This window comes from Acanthisitta chloris, unplaced genomic scaffold (genome assembly GCF_000695815.1).
Source record: "Acanthisitta chloris isolate BGI_N310 unplaced genomic scaffold, ASM69581v1 scaffold19234, whole genome shotgun sequence".
Lineage (NCBI taxonomy): Eukaryota > Metazoa > Chordata > Aves > Passeriformes > Acanthisittidae > Acanthisitta > Acanthisitta chloris.
Genome location: NW_008671508.1, coordinates 108064 through 131269, shown reverse-complemented (window position 1 = coordinate 131269; position 23206 = coordinate 108064). Strand labels below are relative to the sequence as shown.

Here is a 23206-nt window from a genome sequence, read left to right as displayed (position 1 = left end):
AGGCATCAGCCATCTCCAGGCTCCTTCCTGCATGGCTGGGAGGGTGGAGAGGTGGTGTCTGGATGAGTTATTAGCCTCCTGTGTGTTTGCTGGAGGTCAGAGAAAAGGTTCTGTGCAGGTGAGCAGCCCTGGGGAGCCGCGGTGGGAATGGGTGAGGTCTGTGAGGTCACTCACTGTTCGGCGACGATGTACTGCTCGGGCAGGGGGGTGCACTGCACCCCAGCAACCTGCACCCCATGGGCAATCTCAGAGAAATCCAGGCCCAGGTTCACACCACGGATGGTCACCCTTGTCCCTCCTTCCGGCGGGCCGGACACTGTCAGGATCTAGAGGGAAAGAAAACACAGGACAGTTAGTTGAGTTGGTGTCTCTCCAACACTCATCCTTCAACCTCATGTCTGGCTTGGAAACAGCTTTTTGCTTTGCAGGCTGTTCAGAGAGGATGTGCTGCAACTTCCACCTGCTCCTGCTGCCAGACTCAGGCCACTGCCACCTCCTCGTGACTCCTCTGGATGTCCTGGAGAAGCCCAAGGATGCTGAAATCCATCTGTGCCACACTCCAAGAGAGGACACCAAGATCCCTGAGCTGGCCAAGAGGTGTGGGCAATGCCATTCCCCAGAAAGCCTTGCAGGAGATTAAGACTGGCTCCTTTCTTTAGACATCCAGAAGATGGTAAGTCACCTTCCAGCAGTAGCCTGCTGCTTGGGAGAACTTTAACTTCTGCTTTGGCTGTTCTCTGAATGTTAATGTCACATTTTATTAGTAAGTTGGCACCTCAAATGACTTACAAATGTTAAAGGGTGAGGTGTGAGCTTTCAAAGCTGCCTGTTTAGAGCCTGTCTCAGCCCTAATTGTCTCTGCTGCTATGGTCTTTCATTAAGGACAATATCCTCTTCAATTAGGAGTATAAATCTCCATAATGCATAGTCACAAAATTTGGACACAAGACTCTCCAACAGTTCTCCTGAATCTGCCACCGATCTGTTGTTGCTCTTGGGTGAGTTCCTAATTGTCCCCATGCTACAGCTGTTATTAATAAATAAACACAATCCATAATAATGCAGCTTAATTAATTTAATGGATAAATCTTATTTATGCTTGTTTGTTCCACCACTGTCTTTGGCAAAACACTTGAGCTCTTCAAAACCTTTTCCTTAGTGTTTCTGGATGGATGGCTCTTTCTTCCACCTTGTTTAGAGTGAGTTAGGAAGGTGGCCAGACACCAGCCCCATCGTGAGAGCACTCCCTGGTGGGACTCCCTGCACTGCCCAGTGCCATGGGGCATGTCTCCCCCTTCTAATGCCAACAGGCTATTCCCCATCAATTCTCTGGCTCCAAGTTCCCCACAGCATTTCAGATCCCAGCTAGAGGCAGTTCCCTTCTCCCTTGTTACACCTTGTCATTTCATAGAATCCCAGACTGGTTTGGGTTGGAAGGACCTCAAATATCATCTCATCCCACCTCTGCCATGGGCAGGGACACATTCCACCAGCCCAGGTTGCTCCAATCTGGCCTGGAACACTCCAAGGGATGGAGCAGCCACAGCTCCTCTGAACAACTTGTGCCAGAGCCTCAGCACCCTCACAGGGAAGAATTTTTTTTCCTCATATCTAATCTAACTCTACTTTCTTGCAGTTTGAGGCCATTTCCCCCAGTCCTGTCACTCCAGGCCCTCTGCAGTCTCCCTGCATCTTTCTTGTAAGGCTCCTTCAGGTTCTGGAAAGCCACAATTAGGTCACCCTGAAGCCTTCTCCACCTCTGCTCCCATTCAAGGTGCTCCTATGGAAATACATAGAATCATTAAGGTTGGAGAAGACCTCCAAGATCATCAAGTTCAGCCTTCGATGGAGTCTCACCATGTCCACTAAACTCTATCACCAAGTGCCACATCTACTTGTTTTTTTTGAACACTTCCAGGGATGGTGACTCCACCACTTCCCTGAGCATCCTGTTCTAACTCCAAGTCTTCCCTGGGCAGCCTGTTCCTTTTTTTTTTTTGCCACATGTGCTGAGGTTCAGCCACCTCCATGCACCCAGCAGAGCCACGAGCTGCCCCACACCCCAACCCACCTCCTCCTTCCTCTGCATATGCTTTAATTCCCACCTCCCTCTTCCCTCTGCTGCACAACTGAGGTTTTTAATTTATTCACCATCCACTGTCTGTTGTGCTGCTGTTCCCTGTAACTCACACTGCCTGGCATGTCTTGTATCATTTAGCTCTGTGAAGCACTCTGTGCCCATAAAAACCACTACAAAATCAAGCTGTATTGCATTACACTGAGTCCTGAAGGCCTGGTAATGTTTACATCACTAGTTGGGAATCACCTGAACTTGGCACTTCACGTACTTGACAGTTACAACTGTCCTTTGCAGCACTAGATTATGTTAAAATGCATTTACTGGAGCACTTACACCGCCGGGCTCGTTGTCTCATCACTGTTCAAGGCAAAAAAAGTCACAGTTTACCATTTCCTGACCTGACCAGAACCAGTGGAGCCAACTGGCCTCCCTGAACAAAGCAGAGCTGATGCTTTATTTTAAAAATGTCCTGACCTGGAAAATCCCCAATATGGAGCTCCACTCGACCTAGATTTTAGTGGCCACTAATTGAACAGTTTTGAAGTAACTGTGCCATAAAGCAGCCCCAGGGTTAGAACAGATGCATTCAATTAATTACAGCTGGAGAGATTCAGTCAAAATCACAGAAAGAAGATAAGTCTTAAAGGTCCCGTTGCACCAAGTGCTGGGGAGAGACCCCTCCAAGCAGCATCCCTGGGCCCCTTGTTGGGGTGAGGATGTGTGGATGAGACATCTCCAGCAAAGCCAGTCCATGGTCTGCCTTAATCCTGGCTTGGCTGTGCTGGGAGCTGCTCAGGCTGCAGGGCTGGCTGGTGACATCCAGATTTCTGATCCGAGACAGACAGGATTAGGAAGAAATATTCCCCAATTTCAAGAAAATCACTTTACTAGACTGGCTTTGCACTCAGAGGGCTGTGGAGGATGCAAAGAACCTGCAAAGGGCAGCTGAGGGAAACCAAGGCCATTAGCAGTGATTGTACGTTTACTGTTTAGGAATCTGCACCTCTGCTGGAAGTTTCTTAGGCTGTGTGCTAAAGTGAAGCAGTGTCAAAGTCACTGAGGTCTCCGTGGGGTGTGGGAGGTAGAATTATTCTGAGCAGGTCATCTCTCCCCTCTGCATCAACCTCACCTTGCATGAAAGGAATCTGCAATCCACCACCTCTAGTAATGCCTGTTCCTTCTGCTCAGGGCAAGGATTTATGCTGGTGTGCAGCACTGTATTATTCATACCAAGGTTCCAAGTACAGAGATAAAGTGGGTGGTGGTAGGAGCTCTATTACCCTTACATCTCCTAAGGGATGCAGATGCTCCAGGGCATTTCTCTTGTTGCTGCTTCTTACTTGAAACCAAGGTAGGGATTGCCAAGGTTGGACTCCAGAGGATGCCAGGGATCAGAAGGTTGGAATCCAAGGGATGCTAGGGATTCCCAAAGTGGGAATCCAAGGAAAACCAGGGATCTAGGAGCCCCAGCACAGTGCTAGCACTCTTCCCTCCCCAACCTGCAGAAGACACTGCTATAACCATGTGGATAAATCTTCTCAGCTTCACATCTCGCCGGCTGCACCATTCAGCATTTCTGACAGAATGCAATGTTTAGCCTGCAGAAGTTTGTGATGAGACAGGGATGCCCAGGGCTGGCTGGGAGTTGGATGGGGCTGGAGGATTTCCTTCTGGAGCTGGAGGCAAGCCATGAGCCACCGGCCGCTCCGCACGATAACCACTCGGCATCTGTTGGGGTGCAGGGAGAGCACCCAACCTGCAGAGACAATGCCATAACCCCTGCCCCCTCCCAAAACCTCAGCCACCTTCATTCCCTTTGTCTTTTTCCATCCTGCTCTAAGCTTGCTGAATCCCAGCTGATGAGCCCAGCAGGGAACAGGCACATAAGCACTGTCATCCCGGCATGATCCCTCCTTGTCTCTGCCTCAGCTGATAGCACATTCAGAACCTAATTGTTATCTCAGCAGAGCAACTCCATTATTCAGCCTGACACTGCCCCCCCTTCAGCTGTTTGTTGCACTGATGTTATATTAATGAGGCCTGCAAATAAATGAATAGCAGATCAGAGTGTTGCTTGTTCGCCAGAAAACTGATTTTTATTTATTTATTGCTAGGACCACAGACCGTGTGGAAGTTTTAAGCTGCTGAAGGGACACTGGTGGTGATGGCTGAGCCTGTCACTCTGAAAAAGGACTGTGAATATCCTGCTGCTCATTTACTTTTATGACTATTAAAACACAATCTCTTCTTAGTTAGGCATCCCCAGAAGGCACTGGTGCCTGGCAGCCAGGCCCTTGACCTCAGGCTTGTCAGGAAGAATGAACCTGGCCAGATGAAGCAAAAGGAGTGGAAAACAGCTCATATTAAAGACTTTTTTAGCCTGAGTGATCCAGGCTGCAATGCAAAGCCCAGAATGAGGCCAAAAAATGTTCCCCCAGTCAGTCCTGTCAATGTTGGTGTCTGCACCATGTCACCAGTTCTGGCTCTGAACCTGCCAGGAGCAGGTCTGTTCCAGCAGGGCAGGGTGTTCTCCTCCCAGTTTTGCAGCTCTGCACATTGCAAAATAGTACCCCAAATCCTCAAAAAACTCAGATGCCAGAAAAAGACCCAACAGAAACAAGAGCTGTAAAAGCCTCATGGTCTCCTAGATAGTCTCACACACTTTATTGGAGGGGAAAGGGGATGAGAGAAGTTAAACTGTGCTGATTGAAAGGTTGGATTTAGGAATATTGACCCTGTGTTTCTACTGGGGCTTTGCCATTTTCTAGACCTGACTTCTCAAGAACTTTGCAAAATAGTTTCAGCCCTCTCAGTGTCCTTCCCATCAGTGAATCTCAAAGCACACAGAAGAGGTCACTAGTTCCCTCTGCTTTCACCCTTCTTTTCCACAACAGTGAAAACTGCAAACTTGACTTTCATATTTAAAAAAAAAAAAAGAAAAAACTGCAAACTTGACTTTCATATTTAAAAAAAAAAACAAACCAGAAAAAGGTGTGAATTCATAAGAAGGGTGGGAGGTGGAGTGCAAGGAAAACCACCAAACACTGGAAGAACCTGTGACAAATTCACAACTCGCAGCACTGCTAAGGTCAGCAGAGCCACAACACAGCCCCCTAAATCCTGTATTTTCCACCACTGACCTCACTGTGGCTTGACTTTCATATTTAAAAAAAAAAACAAACCAGAAAAAGGTGTGAATTCATAAGAAGGGTGGGAGGTGGAGTGCAAGGAAAACCACCAAACACTGGAAGAACCTGTGACAAATTCACAACTCGCAGCACTGCTAAGGTCAGCAGAGCCACAACACAGCCCCCTAAATCCTGTATTTTCCACCACTGACCTCACTGTGGAACATGCCAATCTGCCAACAAAAGCACAGACATTCCCTACTCAATTCTCTCATCTACAAAATCCACTCAGGGCAATCTCCTGAGACTCCAAACATCCCCTGGTGAGACACCCTGCGCTTCCCTCTTTGAAGGCTGAGACACAGACCTGGTTATGGAGACAAGAAATCTGCAGCAGCAAAGCTCAGCTCTTTTCTCCTTGGACAGAGCCCAAAAGTATTGCTTTCAAGTTGGACAGTGATAAAACACTTGGTGGCAGTGCCATGCCTGCAGCCAGAGCCAGCCTGGCACTGCTGAGATGCAAGTCACTTGGTGGCTGGAACAGAGTGTTTTTTTCCCCTTCTCTGCTTAGCTCAGGGAGGGGAAATAAAGAATTCCAAGATTTCTTCAATGTTACAACTGCCTGTATGGTTTGTGGTGAAGCAAATCTCAGGCAGAGGCTGTTTTGCTTTTTGCATCTTGTAGCATAACCTCGTGCAGCAGAAAAGCACTTGGGTATGAGAAGTTTGGGTTCTGTCCACTAGCAGGACAAGGTGAATATCCAGGCAAGCTTTAAGGCTCATTTTATCTCTTGATAAAGATAGTTATGACTTGACAAACAAATCAACCAACCAAACAGGGGAAGGACAAGCTCCCAACACTTTTTAATGCTTTCACATCTCTGTACAATCAGCTGGAGCATCACCTTCTGCTCCCCCACAGCCTCAGCAGCTCCACTTCCAGCATGCAAAATGCTGTCCAAGAGAACCACCTGCCCAACAAAGGTGTAACATGGCTGGGCAGAAGGTCTGGCAAAGAAATATCAAAAGCCTGGAAACGTCCCTGCAGGATGGATGGACCCTCCTCAGCATCCTCCTCCTCGAGTCAGCCCCAGCCCTGATACAGCAGCACCAGCCTCTGCTTTTCCTCTCCTCCTCCATAAAAACGAGGCTGATGCCTTCTCCTCCCTCAGGATCTGAGCCACTTTAGTTAAAGTGCTGTAGAAACTAATCTGAGTTAAGAGGAAACTTCCACGTGCACTTGGGTCCTTATTCAGCTGGCAGAAATGTAGGTGCTGAGCCCCTCTACTCCTGCCCTGCCACGAGCATCTGTGCAACAAGCCACTCTGATCCCTCCTCCAGGATGGACACATGCTCAGGGCAAGGGAAGTTTTTTTTAGGGAGGAGTTAATTAACTGAGAAACCAAATCTTCTTTCATTCCCACCTGATAGGATTGTCGCTCCTAATAGCAACGTTAACAGACCGAGTGCAATTTTACTGGTAAAAATGCTCCTGGGAGATATTTTGCATCCCTCAGTGGTCCGAACAGAAATATCACAAGCATCAACTATAGACTAATTAGCTCCCTGGTTTAATTAGCATGCTGGCAGCAGTCCGTAGCGGTCACCCCGACGCTGGCGGTGAGTGCCAGCTGCCCAGTGGGCTGCACCTGGCCACGTGCCACTGATTTCCCTGCAAGTACTGGAGTATTTTATTCCAGCACCAGGTGGATAATGGCAACGAGAAAGAGAAAGGGCCAAATCTCCTGTGGGAGGAGCGAGGAGAAGGGATGGAGATGTGTGTCCTTACCTCGGTGATGCGAGGGTTGGAGCACTTGACGTTGCGGCTGGACCAGTCGAGCCAGGGCTGGGCAGAGGGTGAGCTGCAGTGCTGCCTCAGGGTGCACTTGGCTTCACCACTGCACCAGCCACACTCAAATTTGGGGTCAGCTTTCAGGCAGAGCCCGCAGCTCTCGCGCTGGGCTGCGCACTTGTAGAGGTGCACTGTGGAAAGAGGGATGGGCACTCAGGGCAGGCTCAGGAATTGAGGTGTTCACCTGGGCTGCAGCTGCTCTTGGGCTTAGAAGTAACAAAAATATTGATGTTTGGCTTAGCAAGCCAAGCACTTCACAGGTGATCCCAAAGCCAGAGTGGTATCAGTGGTGCTTGGTGAGCAGCACTAGCAGTGGAGCAGTGAGCTGCTCTCATCCACAGGAGGATCCAACAAGGATCACAATGTCTCTGCCCACAGTGCTGGCAGCTAACAATGCTCTACCCCAACAGCCCTTCTTCAGCCCCAGCACCATCCTCCTGCCTGTGGCTTGAAGCCAGCTCAGCAGACATTACCTTTCAGATCCTCTGGGTTGTCAATGACAAAGTTCCCATTCCAAACCACAGCAAAGTCCACGGCTAAGTTGCTGATGTCCATCCCATCGTAGAGATACTGCAGGAGAAGATGGAGAATGAAATGTTGGGGAGGATGACACTAGCAGAAAAAGGTGTTTTAAAAGAAACCATGATTATTCTCTGCTTAAAAAACATCTCTGAGCCACCACACTTCTACACTTCATCTCCAGGGTTCTGCTTTGCCTCCCTTCTCCTCACCAGGAAGAGATAATTAAATCAGATCTAGCCCTTGTGAGAGGTAATAGATTAATTATTCCACGCACAGCAGTTACTCTTGTCACTCAGTCTCCAGCTTATCAATACAGCCCCTCCAGTTAATCAGACTGGGACTGCTGCCTTCAGGCTATCTTCTTACACAGTCACTGTGCACCCTAGTGTGACTGGGAGCTAAAAATCCCACTGCAGAGCTTTGGCTCATGGAAAAGACAAGAGCTGAGCAAAAAGAGATGGTGCAGAGAGGTCCTTTCCCAGCCACTGCTGCAGCCTAGTCTAGGATAGCACTGGCTTGAATTATTCCCTTCCTCATGGACATCCTGAGGGCTGTGGCTGAGTGGATCTGGATGCTTTAGCTGAATTCCCAGTGTATTCTGAAACTCCCATTATCACAACCAGCAGCGATGAGGCCTCACTCTGATGCTCTCTTTAAGTCAACCAAGAGCTACTAAAAAGACTTTGAAAGGTGAGTGAACATTGCCAGCCTCTTTGGGCCGAGGGGATGGTGATTAAACCAAGGCAGACTGCTCTGACTGTCCCTGTGCAGTAGTTGAACAGTTTTAACTCACATTTGGCTGTACTCATTCACCTTGTCTGGGTTTTCCTGAGTTGGTGTGAAACTGTACAAGTGATGGAGCTGTGAGTCCAGAATTGCCCTTACATCCTCTACCTACCACTTTCTATTAGCCTAACAGCAATAAAAGTGCTTCTTTAATGTTTATAAATTGCCCTGGCTGGGAAAAGTACTATATAGTATTAACACATTTATTATCCACCAAGCTGCAAGGCCCAAAGATGGCCAGTGATGTATAAATATCCAGTGAAACTGTGAAAAATTCAAAACTTCATTAACAATTTAACACCATCTGCACTGAATATTAGAGTGGACCTTGTTCTGCTGCCTAAACCAAACTGACTGTGCCCTGTTTGCCCATGGACCTCTCTGAGCACATGGTGAGGAGAGGAAGGACCATGCTTGTCCCTGGTCATTCCTCAGCTGTAGTGCTACAGCAGACCCAAATGTGAGCTGTGTCTCGGGGTGGGGGTGACCTGCATTTACCAGATGTGTCTTGGCATCCCCAAGTACCTGCCACAGTGACTTTGGGTGTCCTGGGGTAAAACTCTGCCAGGTGCATTAGCAGGGCTAAGCCTTGTCCTACAGAGAAGGGTTATCCTGCCCTGCCTGCTGCTCTGGCAGCATCACTCAGGTAATTTCCCTCTCTCTGCTGCACTCTCCTCTCTCCCCTGGCAGTTTTCCTTTCCCTTCCTTCCATGCACCACGCTGCTTTTTCAGCACTGCTCTATTCATCCAGCCACCGTGACCTGGAATTCGACAGCTCCCCGATAAGGGGTCTGTGATTCCCCTTATCTCCCCGTGTGAATTAGCCTGCCTTAACACCTTCTGCATTCCCTCCTCCTCCTCCTCCCCTTCCCCTTGCTGACCCCCCACAGGCACACAGGGAAGCGCCAGATATCGCATCTTCGCTCTAATGAAACACCTCGTACACCCACTGCACGCTGCAATTCAGGATTAGGTTAACTCCAAGGGGTTTCCACTCTCCCTGTGGCTGTTGGGAGTCTCATAAATTCCCCTCCCAGCCTCTCACCGAGCTGTTCTGGCACTGGACACTGGAGCTGTTGAAGCGCAGGGCGGGCACGCGGTGGATGACTCCCTGGATGCTGAGCACACACTCGTAGCCACGCTGCCCAGACTGGGGTTGGGGCAGGTTTCTTGCCTTCAGTGTGATGGGTTTCACCTCTCCCACTGGGATCAGGATCTCCTCTGTGGGGAAGAGCTGGGGACAGTCCTGGAGAGCAATAGAGAAGGAGGTTAAAGTGGTGATGGTACATGCACAGGTCTGATCAGGTCTCAGCTTACTCTTCCAGGGGTAGGGCTGATGCTCCAGCACATCCCCCAGTGCTCAGCACATGCCACTTCCCAGTCCAGGTTAAGTGCAGGAACAAAGAAATCCCAATCATAGCCTCCCTTGCAGAAGGAGGATCAGTCCATTTGGGGATAAATCCAAGGTGTCCTCCTGGCTCTGAGCTTGCCCTGGGTTTTATCTGCGGAGCCAGAAGCTCTTGCCTTGCCCTCCTGCAGCAGCACAGCCTGTTACCAGCTGCTCCAGCTCTGCTGAGCCCTGCTGCTCCTGGAGGGCAGTGAGATGCTCCCAGACACAGGCTGCACTCCCTGGGCCTCCTCCTAATCCCATTTCACCTCTCACACCCCTCGGCTGTGTGTCGGGTGGAGCGAGACAGAGCAGCATGGGATGTGCTTCCCTCTCGTTTCCAGGTACTGTTCTGCTCTGCTTTAGCCCAGGAAAATTAGGCCAATGTGCCATTAATTTCTGAGGTGACGTTCAGTTCTGCTCTATCTGCTCTCAGCCCTCACCATGCTCTGACATCTCTGCCTTTCCAGAATGTGCAGCCAGCTCACTGCAAAGCTCCTGGGCTGCAGCTGGCACAGTGTTTTCCTTGGCTGAGCAATGCCTGGGTGGGATATGTGCCCCTGCCAGCTGGATGGGCAAAGCAGACCTGAACTGCCCTTTCCTAGTCATAGAATGGTTTGGGTTTGGCTGCTCCATCCCTGGAAGTGTTCAAGGTCAGGCTGGATAAGGCTTGGAGCAGCCTGGGCTGGTGGAAGGTGTCCCTGCCCATGGCAGGGGGTGGAACAAGATGGTCTTTAAGGTTCCTTCCAACTTAAACTATTCTGGGATTCTACAGAACACCATTCCACAGATGAGCTGATCTCCAGTTCCTCACAAGCACAAACTAAATGTCGACATTAAACTCTGAGATGACCCACAAAATAAGACCTACCAGTGGCTGCATGATACCCCTCCCATCATATCTAAAACTCCTAAACATTATCTCTGCACAACACACTGGGAAATACAGGTTTTCTTGCATTTCTATACCAGGAACTCCCAACACACCAAGACAAAGGCTCTGACCGTCAGAAATATTTACATTTTGTTTAGCTCTAATTTGCTTTGATCTAAAGGAACAAGGCACCTAAGTACCTGTAAGCATCTGACACTAAATGATTAATCCCAAGCTAAAGAAGAAGTTTTTTTTCTAAAACAGCCTGACATCTCCCTTCCCCCTGCCAAATCCCAGACTGGCATCTCAAGCCCTTTGCCATCCAGCCCAGTGATGAAAGGAAATCATCCTGATGGCAATGCAAGGAGAGTCATCCTCACCAGGATCCTGCTAGGACTGTGTGTCCAGGGGGAAAATTCTCACCTCTCACTGAAGGCCAGGACACATGCCAAGCCTCACTCCCTCCCCAGCTCCCAGCCAGGGCAGTGGGATGTTGTTTCACTACTGGCTCAGGTAAGTAGTAAATGAGAAACAGATGCTACCCCAGTTTGGAGAAGGCAGTAGCTTAAACTGCTGCCTCATAAACCTTTTTAGTGGCACTTTTCCTTATATATTTTTTATTTTATTTCTAACAGGGACTTTCACGGATTAACAGCCAAGAGTGATTTTTAAACTCCATCAGCCAGAAAGCAGCTATGGCAGGGAGGGAAGAAAAGCTCTTTTCTGTACAGAATTGGGTTTAAAGGCTGGAAGGGAATGGCATACCCTGATTCCCACACTCCCTGCTATCATGGATCCAACCCTCAGCTCAGCCTTTGTGCTACCACCAGCAAACTCCTAGAATTCATGGCATTTTCTACCCACTGCCAGCTCTTCCAGGCTGATTTTGCACACACTTTCCTTCCTCCTCGTTATGCATCACACACCTCAATATGTGGCTGCATTTAAGGTTTTGCATTTAACCTCAAAGACACATCGAGGACCAAGAGGAGACAAATGGCTCTGCTCAGGAGACATCCCCAGCCCTGTGGAACACACCTGTGTTCAGGAGGAAAAGCATCCTGAAGCCACAGAATCCTTTATCCCATTCTGCTTGAAAACAAAAAATCTCTAGCCACATCACTAGTGGGAGAACCTCAGTGCAGAGTCCTGAAAATAATGAATATGTTATGGCCCATTATCCTTCCTGGCCAGCACCATCCGTGAGGCGACTGCTAAAGAAATGTTTCTGCCTTTAGAGACAGGGGAGAGGACTTACATTTTCAGACCTGCTCTCTGGGGCTGACAACGTTGGTAGCAAAAACGGTTCTGCCATCATTAGAGATGAGTGGGACCTAATAGATATTTTTTTTTAATTTTTTTTAATTTTTATCTTTGGTTTCAGTGGAAGAATAATGTCACATTGGGGTTGTGGAGAAAGCAAGGCAAGGCAAGCTGTGAGTGCACAGAGCTCAGGGAAACACCGAGCGAGGCGACCCCTCCTTGTTGGCTGACAGCTCCAGTCATCACACTAATAAGGGACAGGCATTTTGGGGCTGGCAATACACAGGGAGATGCCAAACTATGGAAAGCCCAGGGCACTCGTGGGGAGCCACATTGCTGGGGGCAGTTGCTGCTGAATTGATCAGATGAGTGAGTGAAGCTATGGGAGATGCTGAGGCTCGCGGAGGGCGCGGGTCGGCTCGGATGCCACGGAGAGCATCTCTCCTCTCTCTGTGTGCCATTGCCTAGCCTCATTGTGCAGCTTTCAGGTCTTTTTCTGTAATTTGTTGGGTTTTTTGCAATTGCTGCTGCAGTGATGTACACCCACATCCCTGCACACCCACATCCCTACTCACCCAGCCCTTCCCACGCTGTGTGCGAGAGGGTTTGGGTTTCACATGGTCCCACACTGCACCTTCAGAGCAGGAAAACAGCCTGACAGGATGGTTTGTCCAATCACCACCTCTTCCACCTGCTCCCTGAGCTAAAAGGCCAGTGAGAACACAAATTGTTTTGTTAGGAGTAGATATTGCCTCTGCCAATGTTCATTCCCTTTACAGGAATTTTGTGATGCACTGGGAAATGGTTGACAGCACCAGCCCTGCTGCTGGGGTCAGAGCTGTGTGGCTGTGGTAGTAAATAACAAGAACACTCCTGGTTTGGAGGTGCTCCATTCTGCATTCCTTCCCCAGGAAGAGCTGAGCATCCCAAAAATCTTGCCTAAAAGGGAGACTTGCAGCCGGTGGAAGATACCCTTTGTTCCGTAATCAGTTTACTTTGTTTTTTAATTCATGAGAAGTAAATCCTGCAGTGACTTAGAAAGGCCATTATTGCCTCCTCTCACTAAACAAACATGCTGAATCCTCTCATTATCCTCCTTGACTTCCCTACGCCAGAGTAAACACGAAGAAGAAGATCTGCTGGAAAAAGACAAGGCTCCGACGCATGAGTGGCACAGACTCTCAGGGAATATTCTGCCTATGAAGTATCAGTGCACACAATTTACAAAGGCATTTTATGCTTCTCCGACACTTTTTAGCCTCAAAGATTCCAAGGTCTATAAATACCTTAAAGACCCTGTGCTGCTCAGCTGCCTCTGGAGCAGAACAGAGCACCCATGGTTATTATTTGTGTTTAACTGAGCAGTTTTAGTAGGTCAAACCTTCTTGCTCTTATTTGGAAAAAAAAAAATTGCCTAGAAATGGCAGGCAATTCTGTTGACTATGGGATTTAACCCAAGCGGCAGAAAATAGAATGTTTTTGTACTTTTCATCTTAAGGAAAATAAAAAATCCACAAATATTAACTTGCTACACATATTTTTGAAGTTATAAACATAAACCAATCTGGCACGTGAATGTAAACCTCTGGCTCACAGTTGTGCTCCCAATGATACAAATTACAGTCCCTGTCACTCATGGAAACACATTACCCTTCATTTATGCCACTGGAAAGGAGAGCAGACCTTGCTCCTTAGAAACCAGAGAGGAAAGAAAAGCAGCTGAAATCAAACCTTTCTCCCTGGTAAATTCCTTCTCAGCACCTGAGCTCTGTGCTGGATGCACGTGCTGCAACTTGGGTCTTCTCCATTAGTTTGTGATGTTTACAGCCACAGAAGGCTGGAGAGGCTATTTCCCCTCCCATAAACAGCCCTTTGTGTGCCAGAGGTGAGGGCAGGAGTGATTCCCTCACACATGAACAGGTGAAAGTTGGAAAAACCTCCCTCTGCTCCCTGCAGCTCTTCCCTGTGTGGTTCCTTCCTCTCCAAACACCCAACCCTGCAGGTTACACACACCATAAACCTATGGATGAGAAAAGCTTTGCCAACAAGCTCAAACCAACCTTCTCCAATTGAGATGAGCTAATTTTGCTGCATCTGGGCTTTCTGTTACTATTTCAGGCAATGTCATCCCTCCAGAAGTTAGATGTGACCTAGCAAAGTCATTGGATGACTTTGCTAACCTGAGATGTGGCTTTGGGTTACCTCCTGCACATCATAGCTCCCATACAGGTATTCAGTGCTGAGGATTGTCAGGACAGATATGAGAAAGGTTTGATTTTGGTTTGTTTCCTTCAAGGCACATCAAGCAGCACTCAGCATCCAAGGGCACAGCCAGGGGCAAAGGCGTTGCTCAAAAATCAGTGGGAATTTAAAGGAGACAGAGCAGAGCCAAAATCTGCCTCAGCACTAAACTCCCAGAATCTGAAACTCTCAGTTCCCAAATCAGCATCCCTCATGTGGAAATGGCATTATCTGCACACAGTGGACATCAAAGAGGGATGGGATTCCACATTCCGGGAAGCTAATCGGATTTATTTGGCTCTAGCTCTCCACTGGGATGGGGTGTAAGGAAATATTTCTGTATCTACAATCCTCTTCATCTGAAAGTTTCGAGCATTTAGAGACATCTTATAGTCTTGCACACAAACCCAACCACCTCAGACACACTAAAATGATGTCACCACCCTGATCTGAAGCTTTGGAAAGTGAGACAATCAGTGGAACATTCCCATGAGATCTTTCCTTGGAGAAACTCTGCTTTAGTGGGAGCAAGTTACCCCCCAACCTTTGCCTTCCCATGGCTCTCTGGATGGAAATGTCTAAGCAGGCACCTCCTACTGAAAAATGAAGCCTCAGGCTAAGAAAAGGCTGAGAAAATAGAGTTGCTTATCTAATTATTAACTCCTAGAGAACTGGCTACCTGGAAATGGAGAGCTCAGAAGAGTTGAGTTTACCCCATGTGAGAAACTTCCCACCAGATGGAGGATATCAGGAAGAGCCAGCTCTGTCCTGAAAGATCTCTCTGTTTTAAAGGCTGTGAAGGGCTCTGTGTTTATCTACCAGTGACCCCAAAACATGCTCTGAACATTTTCACTCTTCCAAATACAGCACCACGACGCGCAGCAGGGACGTGGCAGTCCAGGAGCATCTTTCCTCACGTCTCACAAATGCCTGTGGTTATCACTGATGGCTACACAGGCTGGGACAAAGCACCAATCCACCTTTGGGGCTGTCCTCTGCATCCCCCACATCTACCCCTGAGCTCTGCCCTTAGGTTTGAGTAAGCAATTCCTGTTGACAGGGATGGAAAAACTCCGTCGTAATTTCATGGAAAGCAGAGCAAAAAGAGCAACATTTAGCTCGATCAACAAAGCCAGAAGATTGCAAGGAGCAAGGGTACAGCTCATGAAGGGCTTTCTTTCCCCCCAACACCTTGTGAAGAGGCTGAGGCTTTGAGCTCTTTTCCCTTCTCAAGACAGACAACTCCTAAGAGCATCAAAGGGAGCTCGTTACACATCGAATCCCACTGGGACACCCGTTCTGATGGGCCAGGAGTAAAAGGGAATATTCAAGATATTTTCCGTTAAATTAAATATAAAGGCACCAGAAATTTTCCGAGCCCGTGTGAACACGTGTGTAAACCTTACGTAAGGAGAGGCACATGGGACTGTAAGTAGGGCAGCAGACGTGGGGCACTGGCTCCAAACACAACCAGCTCTCTGCTGGGAAGGGAGTGATGGTGAGCACAACCATCTCCTAATACATCAGGCCGTGACACAATGAGAACATTGTGATCTGAATTGTTTCAGGAGAGGAAAACTCTTTAGGAGGTGTTTATTTCATGTCTGTGCTAGCCAGAGTGAAGTGCCTGTAATAAAGGTGCATTAGCTGCAGTGTGGGTGAAGAGGCAATTCATTGGCCTTAAATAAGCAAACAAATTTAGCTGGGTGAATGGTTTTGCCTGTGTTCAGAGGTCTGGAGAAGTCAGGATGAACGGGGCAGCATCTGTATCGTTAGCCCTTATCAAAAATAATCACCAGGAAGGTGTTAGATATCACAAAACATCCCTGGGTGAGAAACGACCTGCACAAGATGAAGACGACGGAGGAAGAGCTTGGGAGGCACAACAGCCTTGTGATCCCAGCAGGAAGTGGCAGAGAGACCAACTCCTCCACTCACTCCTCCTGTGTGATCTCAGGCAAGTCCTGTGTGCTCCCAGGAGAAAAATGGAGATAATGGGATTGTCCTACTTTACCAGAGACTTGTCAAACACTTCTGAGATCATGGGGTTGAAGACTATAGAATGGAGAACTACAGCTGTAAAGCCTGGGAGGACAGGGATGCTTTGAGTGTGAAGGAGAAAAACCCCACATCACTCAAGAGGAGAAGCAAAGGGGTTTGCTTTCTCTTGATATGCTGAAAGGAAGTTTCCTGACTTTGAACTGGACTGAGAAAGATTTAGGTTTGTCCCTGGGGTGGATGTTTCTCCTTGGGCATCCATTCCCATCCCTCAGCAGCAGCAGTGCCTTTTCCCAGTCACACTGCCCATCCCTTGGCTCTTCCAGCATGGGGATCAGACAGGACAAGGAGTGCAGAAACCCAGACCAAGGGGATAGTGGTAACATTCCATCAGGAATTTGTGCTAACAACCCCCTTTCCTCCATGGATCCCTTCACCCTGGGACCCACAGAGGAGCTGGCAGAGCTGTTAACAGGCTCTGCCTCTTCCAACTGTTAAAAGCATTTTTGGACTTGAGCCCCACACCTTTTATGAAGTGCTAAGAGGGATGGCTCCTGGTCCATAGTGCTGGAACCCAAACCAATTCTCTTCTCCAAATTCTGGAGCTGTGCACGTTGGTAATTCCCTTCTTAATCAGTTTACAGTCAGGCTCCTGCCATAAATTCCAGACTTGCCAACATGACCCACTGAACAGTCCCACCAAGCCCTGTAGGCCATCAGGCAAAACAAACCCCTGCACACAGTGTGTGTAAAGCAGAGCTGCTGAAAGGTGCTGGTTTTTGAGGAGTTTTTGAGGCCCCTGAAGCAAAGCACTACAGCAATTACCATTATTAATGAACCTGGGCATTCCCACACAGCAGAGATGGGCTCAGCTTTGGTGTGCAGATCATGAACATCACTTTAGCTAGACTGAAACTTCTTGCTAAGCTCCTTTAAAGCTGCATCTGCACGTCCTGATGCCAAAGGGAGAAACCACAACCCATGGAAAGTAAAAAAAACTCACATCAATACCGTTGATGTTAATTGTGCTATAAAAAAGCAGAGAATGAAGGGATTAAACCCCAGTGTGATACCTCAGAGACATTGATCCTTCCCTCCTGAAAGGAGCACGTGGTGGGGTCGTGGGTGCAGAGGTTCCTGTACTTGCACCAGTGGCAGCGAAATGCACTGTTCACACAGGACAGGCACCTGGGGGAGAAAGGAGAGGTTAAGACACACAGAAGTTATCACCATGGGAGGTCTATATAGTTATAGAAAAGCTTTGCCAGAAATCCAGGCTTAGGCTCCTTCATGGGAAAATCGTTTCTTTGGAGGGATGTTTTGATATAAGGAAAGTTACCAAAAAAAAAAAAAAAAGGAGTTTGGGAAAACACACGCTCAAAACACACTTTGGGCAAACTCACAATTCGTTCTGCAATAAAACACAAGCTGGGATTTATTGCACATCATTGGCTTGGCTTGAAATAAGGCACAATATTGCACAGACACCAGGCTTGATTTTTTAGTTTCTAGAGAGTGGAAAACAAGGCAAGCCTGGCAAAAAAGGGGATCAGTTCTTTTACAAGTCAGGAATGCTTCAAGTCAATGGCAACACTTCTGCTTGGCCTTGGAGTGCAAAGAGTCCAGCAAGTGCTTTTGATTCATGGTAGAAAAAAATTAACTGTTTATGAAATGTTTTTGAAAGAACACAGACCCTTTTCAGACCCAGGGGGCCCAGCTGCCAGCAAACTGGCTGGGTGGGTTTTGTTCCCCACTAACTGCTGCCAGACAGATGAACAGTCTGTGACAGCTGCTAATATTCACAGGAGTCACCTCCTCCATCTCCAAGACCACCCCTCTGTGCCACGTGGCAGCGTTTTGGTGACAGTCTGCTGGCAGAAGGATGAGCTGTGCCCATGGGATTCAGTTCAGTGTGGGACCAGAGGCTGTGGTGCTGCCTGGAGTGGGCAATATTTGGGGCAGGGATGTGCTGGAGTGGGCAGTGCCCAGGGTAGGGATGCACTGGAGCAAGCCCAGGGTCAGCAGACAGATGAGCATCACCAGGAAAGCAGGAGCATGGCTTTAGGCAGGAAACCCTGGAAAAGGAGGAAAGCAGGTCTCCAGGCAGAGGATCTCTTGCCAGCTGGGTGCAGGGGCTGGGGCAATGCCTCTCGAGAGCTGCTGCCATGAGAATGTGTTTTAATAACTCAATTGTACTCTCCTCCTGATTCATTTGTAGTGACCTTAATAGCTAAGGAAGCTTATTCTAATCAAGCACATGGAAATCTGGGGGAGAACATCAAGTGCTGCAAGCTTATTTAATTACTCATTTGTTTGACCCATTTCTGTCTCCCTTTGGGTCTGCAGCACTTTGCCCACATGCCCTCACCTGACCTGGCCCCAGTCTCTGGCATTCCCATCTGGGGCTGGTGGAGCTTTCTGTTTCCTCTCTCAGGCAGGAGGATCTCTCTAACCACCCAGGCCAATGGTTTGGTTTAGCACCTCTGACTGTGATGTGGTTTCTGTGGTTTCCTGGCTGCTGCTTTCAGCTCTGCCCAGCCCTGGGCAGAGCTCCTGGCAGGATCCTGAGCTCCCAGACTTACACTAGGTCACCACCTTTGCTCTTTCATCCTGAGCCAGCTTTCTTAAGAATCTCTCTTTTGCTTCAGAAAGTGCATCTCTCCACCTCACCTAGCCCTTACCAAAAGACACTTAACAGAGCAGGTTCCTGACTCACATGCATCTCCTTGGGGACACAGGAATCCATTCACTGGGTGCTGAACCACCTCAACCCATGGGTTCCCAACAGCTGGATCCAGCACAGGAGAGTTCCCAGGAGCAGTCTGCAAAAGCAGAATGTTCCTGTCCATTCCCAAACCCTTCCTGCCCCTCTCTTTACCTAATGCCACCTCCCAGGGGTGTGTGCTGCAGACACCACAGCCACTGTGCTGCCTCACAGCCCCAGAGGGACTGCTCCCCTGGGCTCCAGACGTGCTCACCATGGCAATAAAGAGCCTCAGGATCAATAGGTGTCTCCTCTCTGCTGGCTGAGCCCTGTGCTCCTGCCTCCTTTTTGCATGCTGTGATTCATTGCTGCCAGGCTGGCTCGTGCCCTTGTTGAACTCTCTGATAACAAGTCTGGTGTGATGTAAGTGCTGCAGAATTTACCACCGTGTAAGCACTTTATCTCCAAACACAAGCTGGAAGAAAGGCATGGCCAGATGAAGCCAAATGACAGGCCAGGAAGGATGTATTGCCTCTCTTGATTCAAACCTCAGCTCCTCAGTGAAAATAGGGGTCCCTGGGATGCAATCCCTCATGCAAATTCCAGAGCAGGAGAATGCAGAGGAGCCTGGAGGGACTGCAAGGTGCTGGCAGCACAGGAGAGGCTGGTGCTGCACAGCCTGACTGAGGGATAAGGACCTAAGGACAGAGCTGTGCACGAGGGGTAGCATGACAGGAGGCAGAAATCATTGGGATTATGGATGTAGACCAGCACAGGCAGACTGAAGGATCTCTGCTCTGTGCTATGGCTCACGATGAAATTAAACCAAAAAAAAATGAATGCATGCCTAGAAAAACCACAGGTCAGCCAAGCCCATCAGCACACAAACCCTATTCCAAGTGCAGCAGGGAAGGCCTTGTAGTTTGAGGCTTCAAATCCCATGTGGAAAGACTGGGAGTGACCCTGTGCTGGCACTTGGGGACTCCAGCAAACCAAGCTCCCAGAGCAACACTGGCAGCTGCCCCTGCTGCAGGACGTGCTTCCAGCCCCATGCTCAGCCCTGCTGTTCCCCAGCCACAGTCCTGCCACAGTCCATTTTGGAGCTTGCTTTGTTTCCAGAGAGAAATCCATAAATGCTTCAGGTCTGTAAATGTGTTTTTTAAGGCCAGCCAGCTGCCTGCTGCCTTCCAGCAACAGATGTGCCCGTGGGGGATATGTTTCCTCAGCAGCACTGAGCCCTCCAGCCTTCCATGGAGCAGCTCAGTGTGCCTGCCACATGCCTGGGCTTAAGCTCACCTCCCACCACCTGCAGCCACCTCTTTTTGCCTACATTCCATGTCCCACTACCTGCAGCCACCTCTTCTTAGCTGTAGCCACCTCTCTTTACCTGCAGCCACCTCCCCTTGCCTGCAGCCACCTCTCCTTACCTACAGCCCACGTCCTACTACCTGCAGCCTCCTTCCCTTGCCTGCACCCATCTCTCTTTACCTGCAGCCACCTCCCCTTGCCTCCATCTCATCTCTCTTTACCTGCAGCCACCTCCCCTTGCCTGCAGCCACCTCTCTTTACCTGCAGCCACCTCTCCTTGCCTGCAGCCCACTCCTCTGCCTGTGTTCCCCCTCCCCAGCCCTTCTGCTCTGCCTTCTCCAGCTGCCTGCCAGGCTCCATCCGAGTTCACAGTTGCCAGCTCACACAGCTTGGGGGCACCAGCAGGTTAAGGTTGTTTCAGGCTCACACTCCACCTGCATCTCACAAGGCACAGAAAGCTCCACAAGCACACAGAGTTCAGAGAAGACCCAGACTGGTGGGTTCCCCTTTCACCACAAGTATCTGCTGACTGAACCAAGCAGTGTGATAACCCTCCCAGCAGGTCCAGCACCCATTTCCCAGCCCTTTTTGGAGGGTTTTTGGCTCTGTTGGGGATGGGGAGGGAGCACTCACAACTGATGGGCACTGCAGTTGTAGAACTTGAACTCGGTGCTGACAAACATCCTCCCAGTCTCCCGAGACTTCAGCTGCAGCACCACTCCGAACCAGTCTGGGGAGGCAAACCAGAGCTTGTCAGTCCTGTCAGCAGGGATAAAAACAACAGCAGACACAGGGACACCTGCTCCCCACCTGCCAGTGTGCTGAGCCACCTGCTTCTGGGGTACAAGGCAACCTCAGGCTGCTTTTCTCTCCCTTACCCCAGGGTGCTGGGCTGCAGGCTCCAGCAGTGCCTCCAAACCAAACCATTTGATGGCAAAATGCATTGGAGACACACTGCTCTGAGTCACAGTTAAAATGATTTTGGAATCTCACCCTGTTCCCTAAAGGATTCAGTTTCCAGTATAAAAATTCAGTCTATTCTGAGAAGCAGCCTGAGACTAGAATCATAGAAGGGTTTGGGTTGGAAGGGAAAGATCATCTCATTCCACTTCCTACCATGGGCAGGGACACCTTCCACTAGCCCAGGTTGCTCCAAGCTCCATCCAACCTGGCCTGGAACACTCCAGGGATGGAGCAGCCAAAGCTTCTCTGGGAAATGTCTCCTAGAACAGGAGACGATGCTGGCAAAAAGTGATGCATCAGTGAAGCTCTTCAGGAGCCTCAGCAGTGAGTTAATTAAGAGCAGATTGCTCTTTCAGAGCTGCTGTGGGGAAGTCTACACTAGCCCTGCTACCATGGGGCTCTGGGCCCTAAGTGTTCACCAAGTCTCAGGCTCCATATAATGCCTTAGAAATACAAAGATATCAGCAGGGAAGAGCCGTTGACACCTGGAAGGATGCCAAGGAGAAAATGAGTTTTAAGCAAGTAGCTTTCTGGCTATGGGAAGAGAAAATATGACAGCAGTGACATTAATGAAGAAACAACCCAAAGATCAGGACCAAAAAATAGAAACTGCCTCCACCTACTCATGGGTGCTGAGCCAGGCCAAGGGGAGAGCTCCTGCTCTCCTCATTCACCCAGTTTGGCAAGGCTGAGTCTCTGCCCACTTGTGAGTTACCCCGAGGGGACAGACAGCTCCTGTCCTCTCTTGGGAGCTGTCTGGCAGCACAGGGAGGGTGTAAGGACAGGGCAAGCACATACTGCTGCCTGCTCCCAGCCTATCCTTCCCTGTGTGGGAAGCATTTCTTAAGGATGAAGCCTATTTAACTCCCTGGGTTCAACTGTCTTTGACAGGAGCACAAATTCCTCCAGCAGCAGCCCTAGAGGCTCTGCTCCACCCAGTAGATACTTCCAAACCGACTCTGCACTGTCTGGTGGCACAGACTTCACATTGCTATCCAGAAATCAGTTACTTACCTTGATCCACGGGGATGGCAGGAACATCTTTCGCTGCTGGCGAGACACACACCACCTGGCTGCCCAAAACCTGCCCTTCCACCTCTGTCAGGTTCCCAAAGAGGCAGGTGACCCCAGCTGTCAGGTCTGGAGCATCACTCACCAGCAGGCTGAGCTGCAGCAGGGACAGGAGGGGCAGAGGGGAAACAAAACACAGCCAGCAACCTGTTAGCAGGCAAAGCTGTCCAGATTTCCTTCCTATTTCCAGTGCCTACTGTTTTCCTGATCAATGTGAACCCCTTAACTTACCCACCTGCCCACAGGAGGTGGCCAGCTGCCCTTTCATGGGATGGGGAGGAGAAGGGAAGCCAAGGATGCAGGTTCTTTATGGATACAAACCCACCTTGCTGAGCCTCTGGGCACTGCAGGTCAGGAGAGGTGGCAATGGCAGCTTTTTGTCCCCTGGTTGCTCTAGAGAAGCATTGCCACTCTCAATACCTCTGTCAGGGGATCTGTGCAGCCACAGCAGCGTGTTCCTTCCCAGGTATGAGAGCAGCAGTGACCATTCCAAAAAAACCCTCAGCTCAAACCACCTCCCTGCCCCATCTCCAGCCCACTGCATGCACAGAAGAGACCACCAGAAATGAGCAAGTCCCTCCTGATCCCATCACAGAGGGAGCTGTCCCCGTGGCAAACCAATGCCTGGTGGGGTCTCCCAATAACCCCACACCATTTCCACATGGAGTGCAGGCAGGGGCAGCCCAGAAAGGGGCAGCAGCAAGACCAGCTGCCACAGGGTGCTGCAGGGCTCCAGGAGCAACAGCTGGGATGCTTCAGAGAGCCAGGCCTGAGCACGGCTCACAGATGAGCTTTTGGGGAAACAAAGCCTTTCCTTTCACCAGCTAATGAAACCAGACCAAGAGAAATGTGAGCTGAGGCCCAAGGGGAAGGAGAATTTGTTTCTGCCATCCACCCCCTCCTTCTTCCCTGGCTGGGATGACCCCTTTGCTCCCCAGTCCCTCTGTGAGCCTGACTTCATGAGAAACATTTGTGCCAGCGGGAAGGGAGAAAGGCTGTGTGCTGGTTTGGGTTGTAGTGGAGTTAACTT

General features: G+C 49.4%; 1 protein-coding gene across 1 annotated transcript in view; it reads right to left on the bottom strand.

Moving 5' to 3' along the window:
* Positions 1-170: 170 nt before the first annotated feature.
* The window catches only part of LOC103801704 (plexin-A2-like), a 110663-nt gene continuing 87627 nt past the window's right edge, over positions 171-23206 (bottom strand). Inside the window, exons 6-12 of the mRNA XM_009074128.1 lie at positions 22120-22273; positions 20776-20872; positions 17204-17318; positions 9413-9613; positions 7533-7629; positions 6997-7190; positions 171-326 (exon numbers count right to left, since the gene is read on the bottom strand). Of these exons, the coding sequence (XP_009072376.1) occupies positions 171-326; positions 6997-7190; positions 7533-7629; positions 9413-9613; positions 17204-17318; positions 20776-20872; positions 22120-22273 (1014 nt within the window). The remainder of the gene's footprint in view (positions 327-6996; positions 7191-7532; positions 7630-9412; positions 9614-17203; positions 17319-20775; positions 20873-22119; positions 22274-23206) is intronic.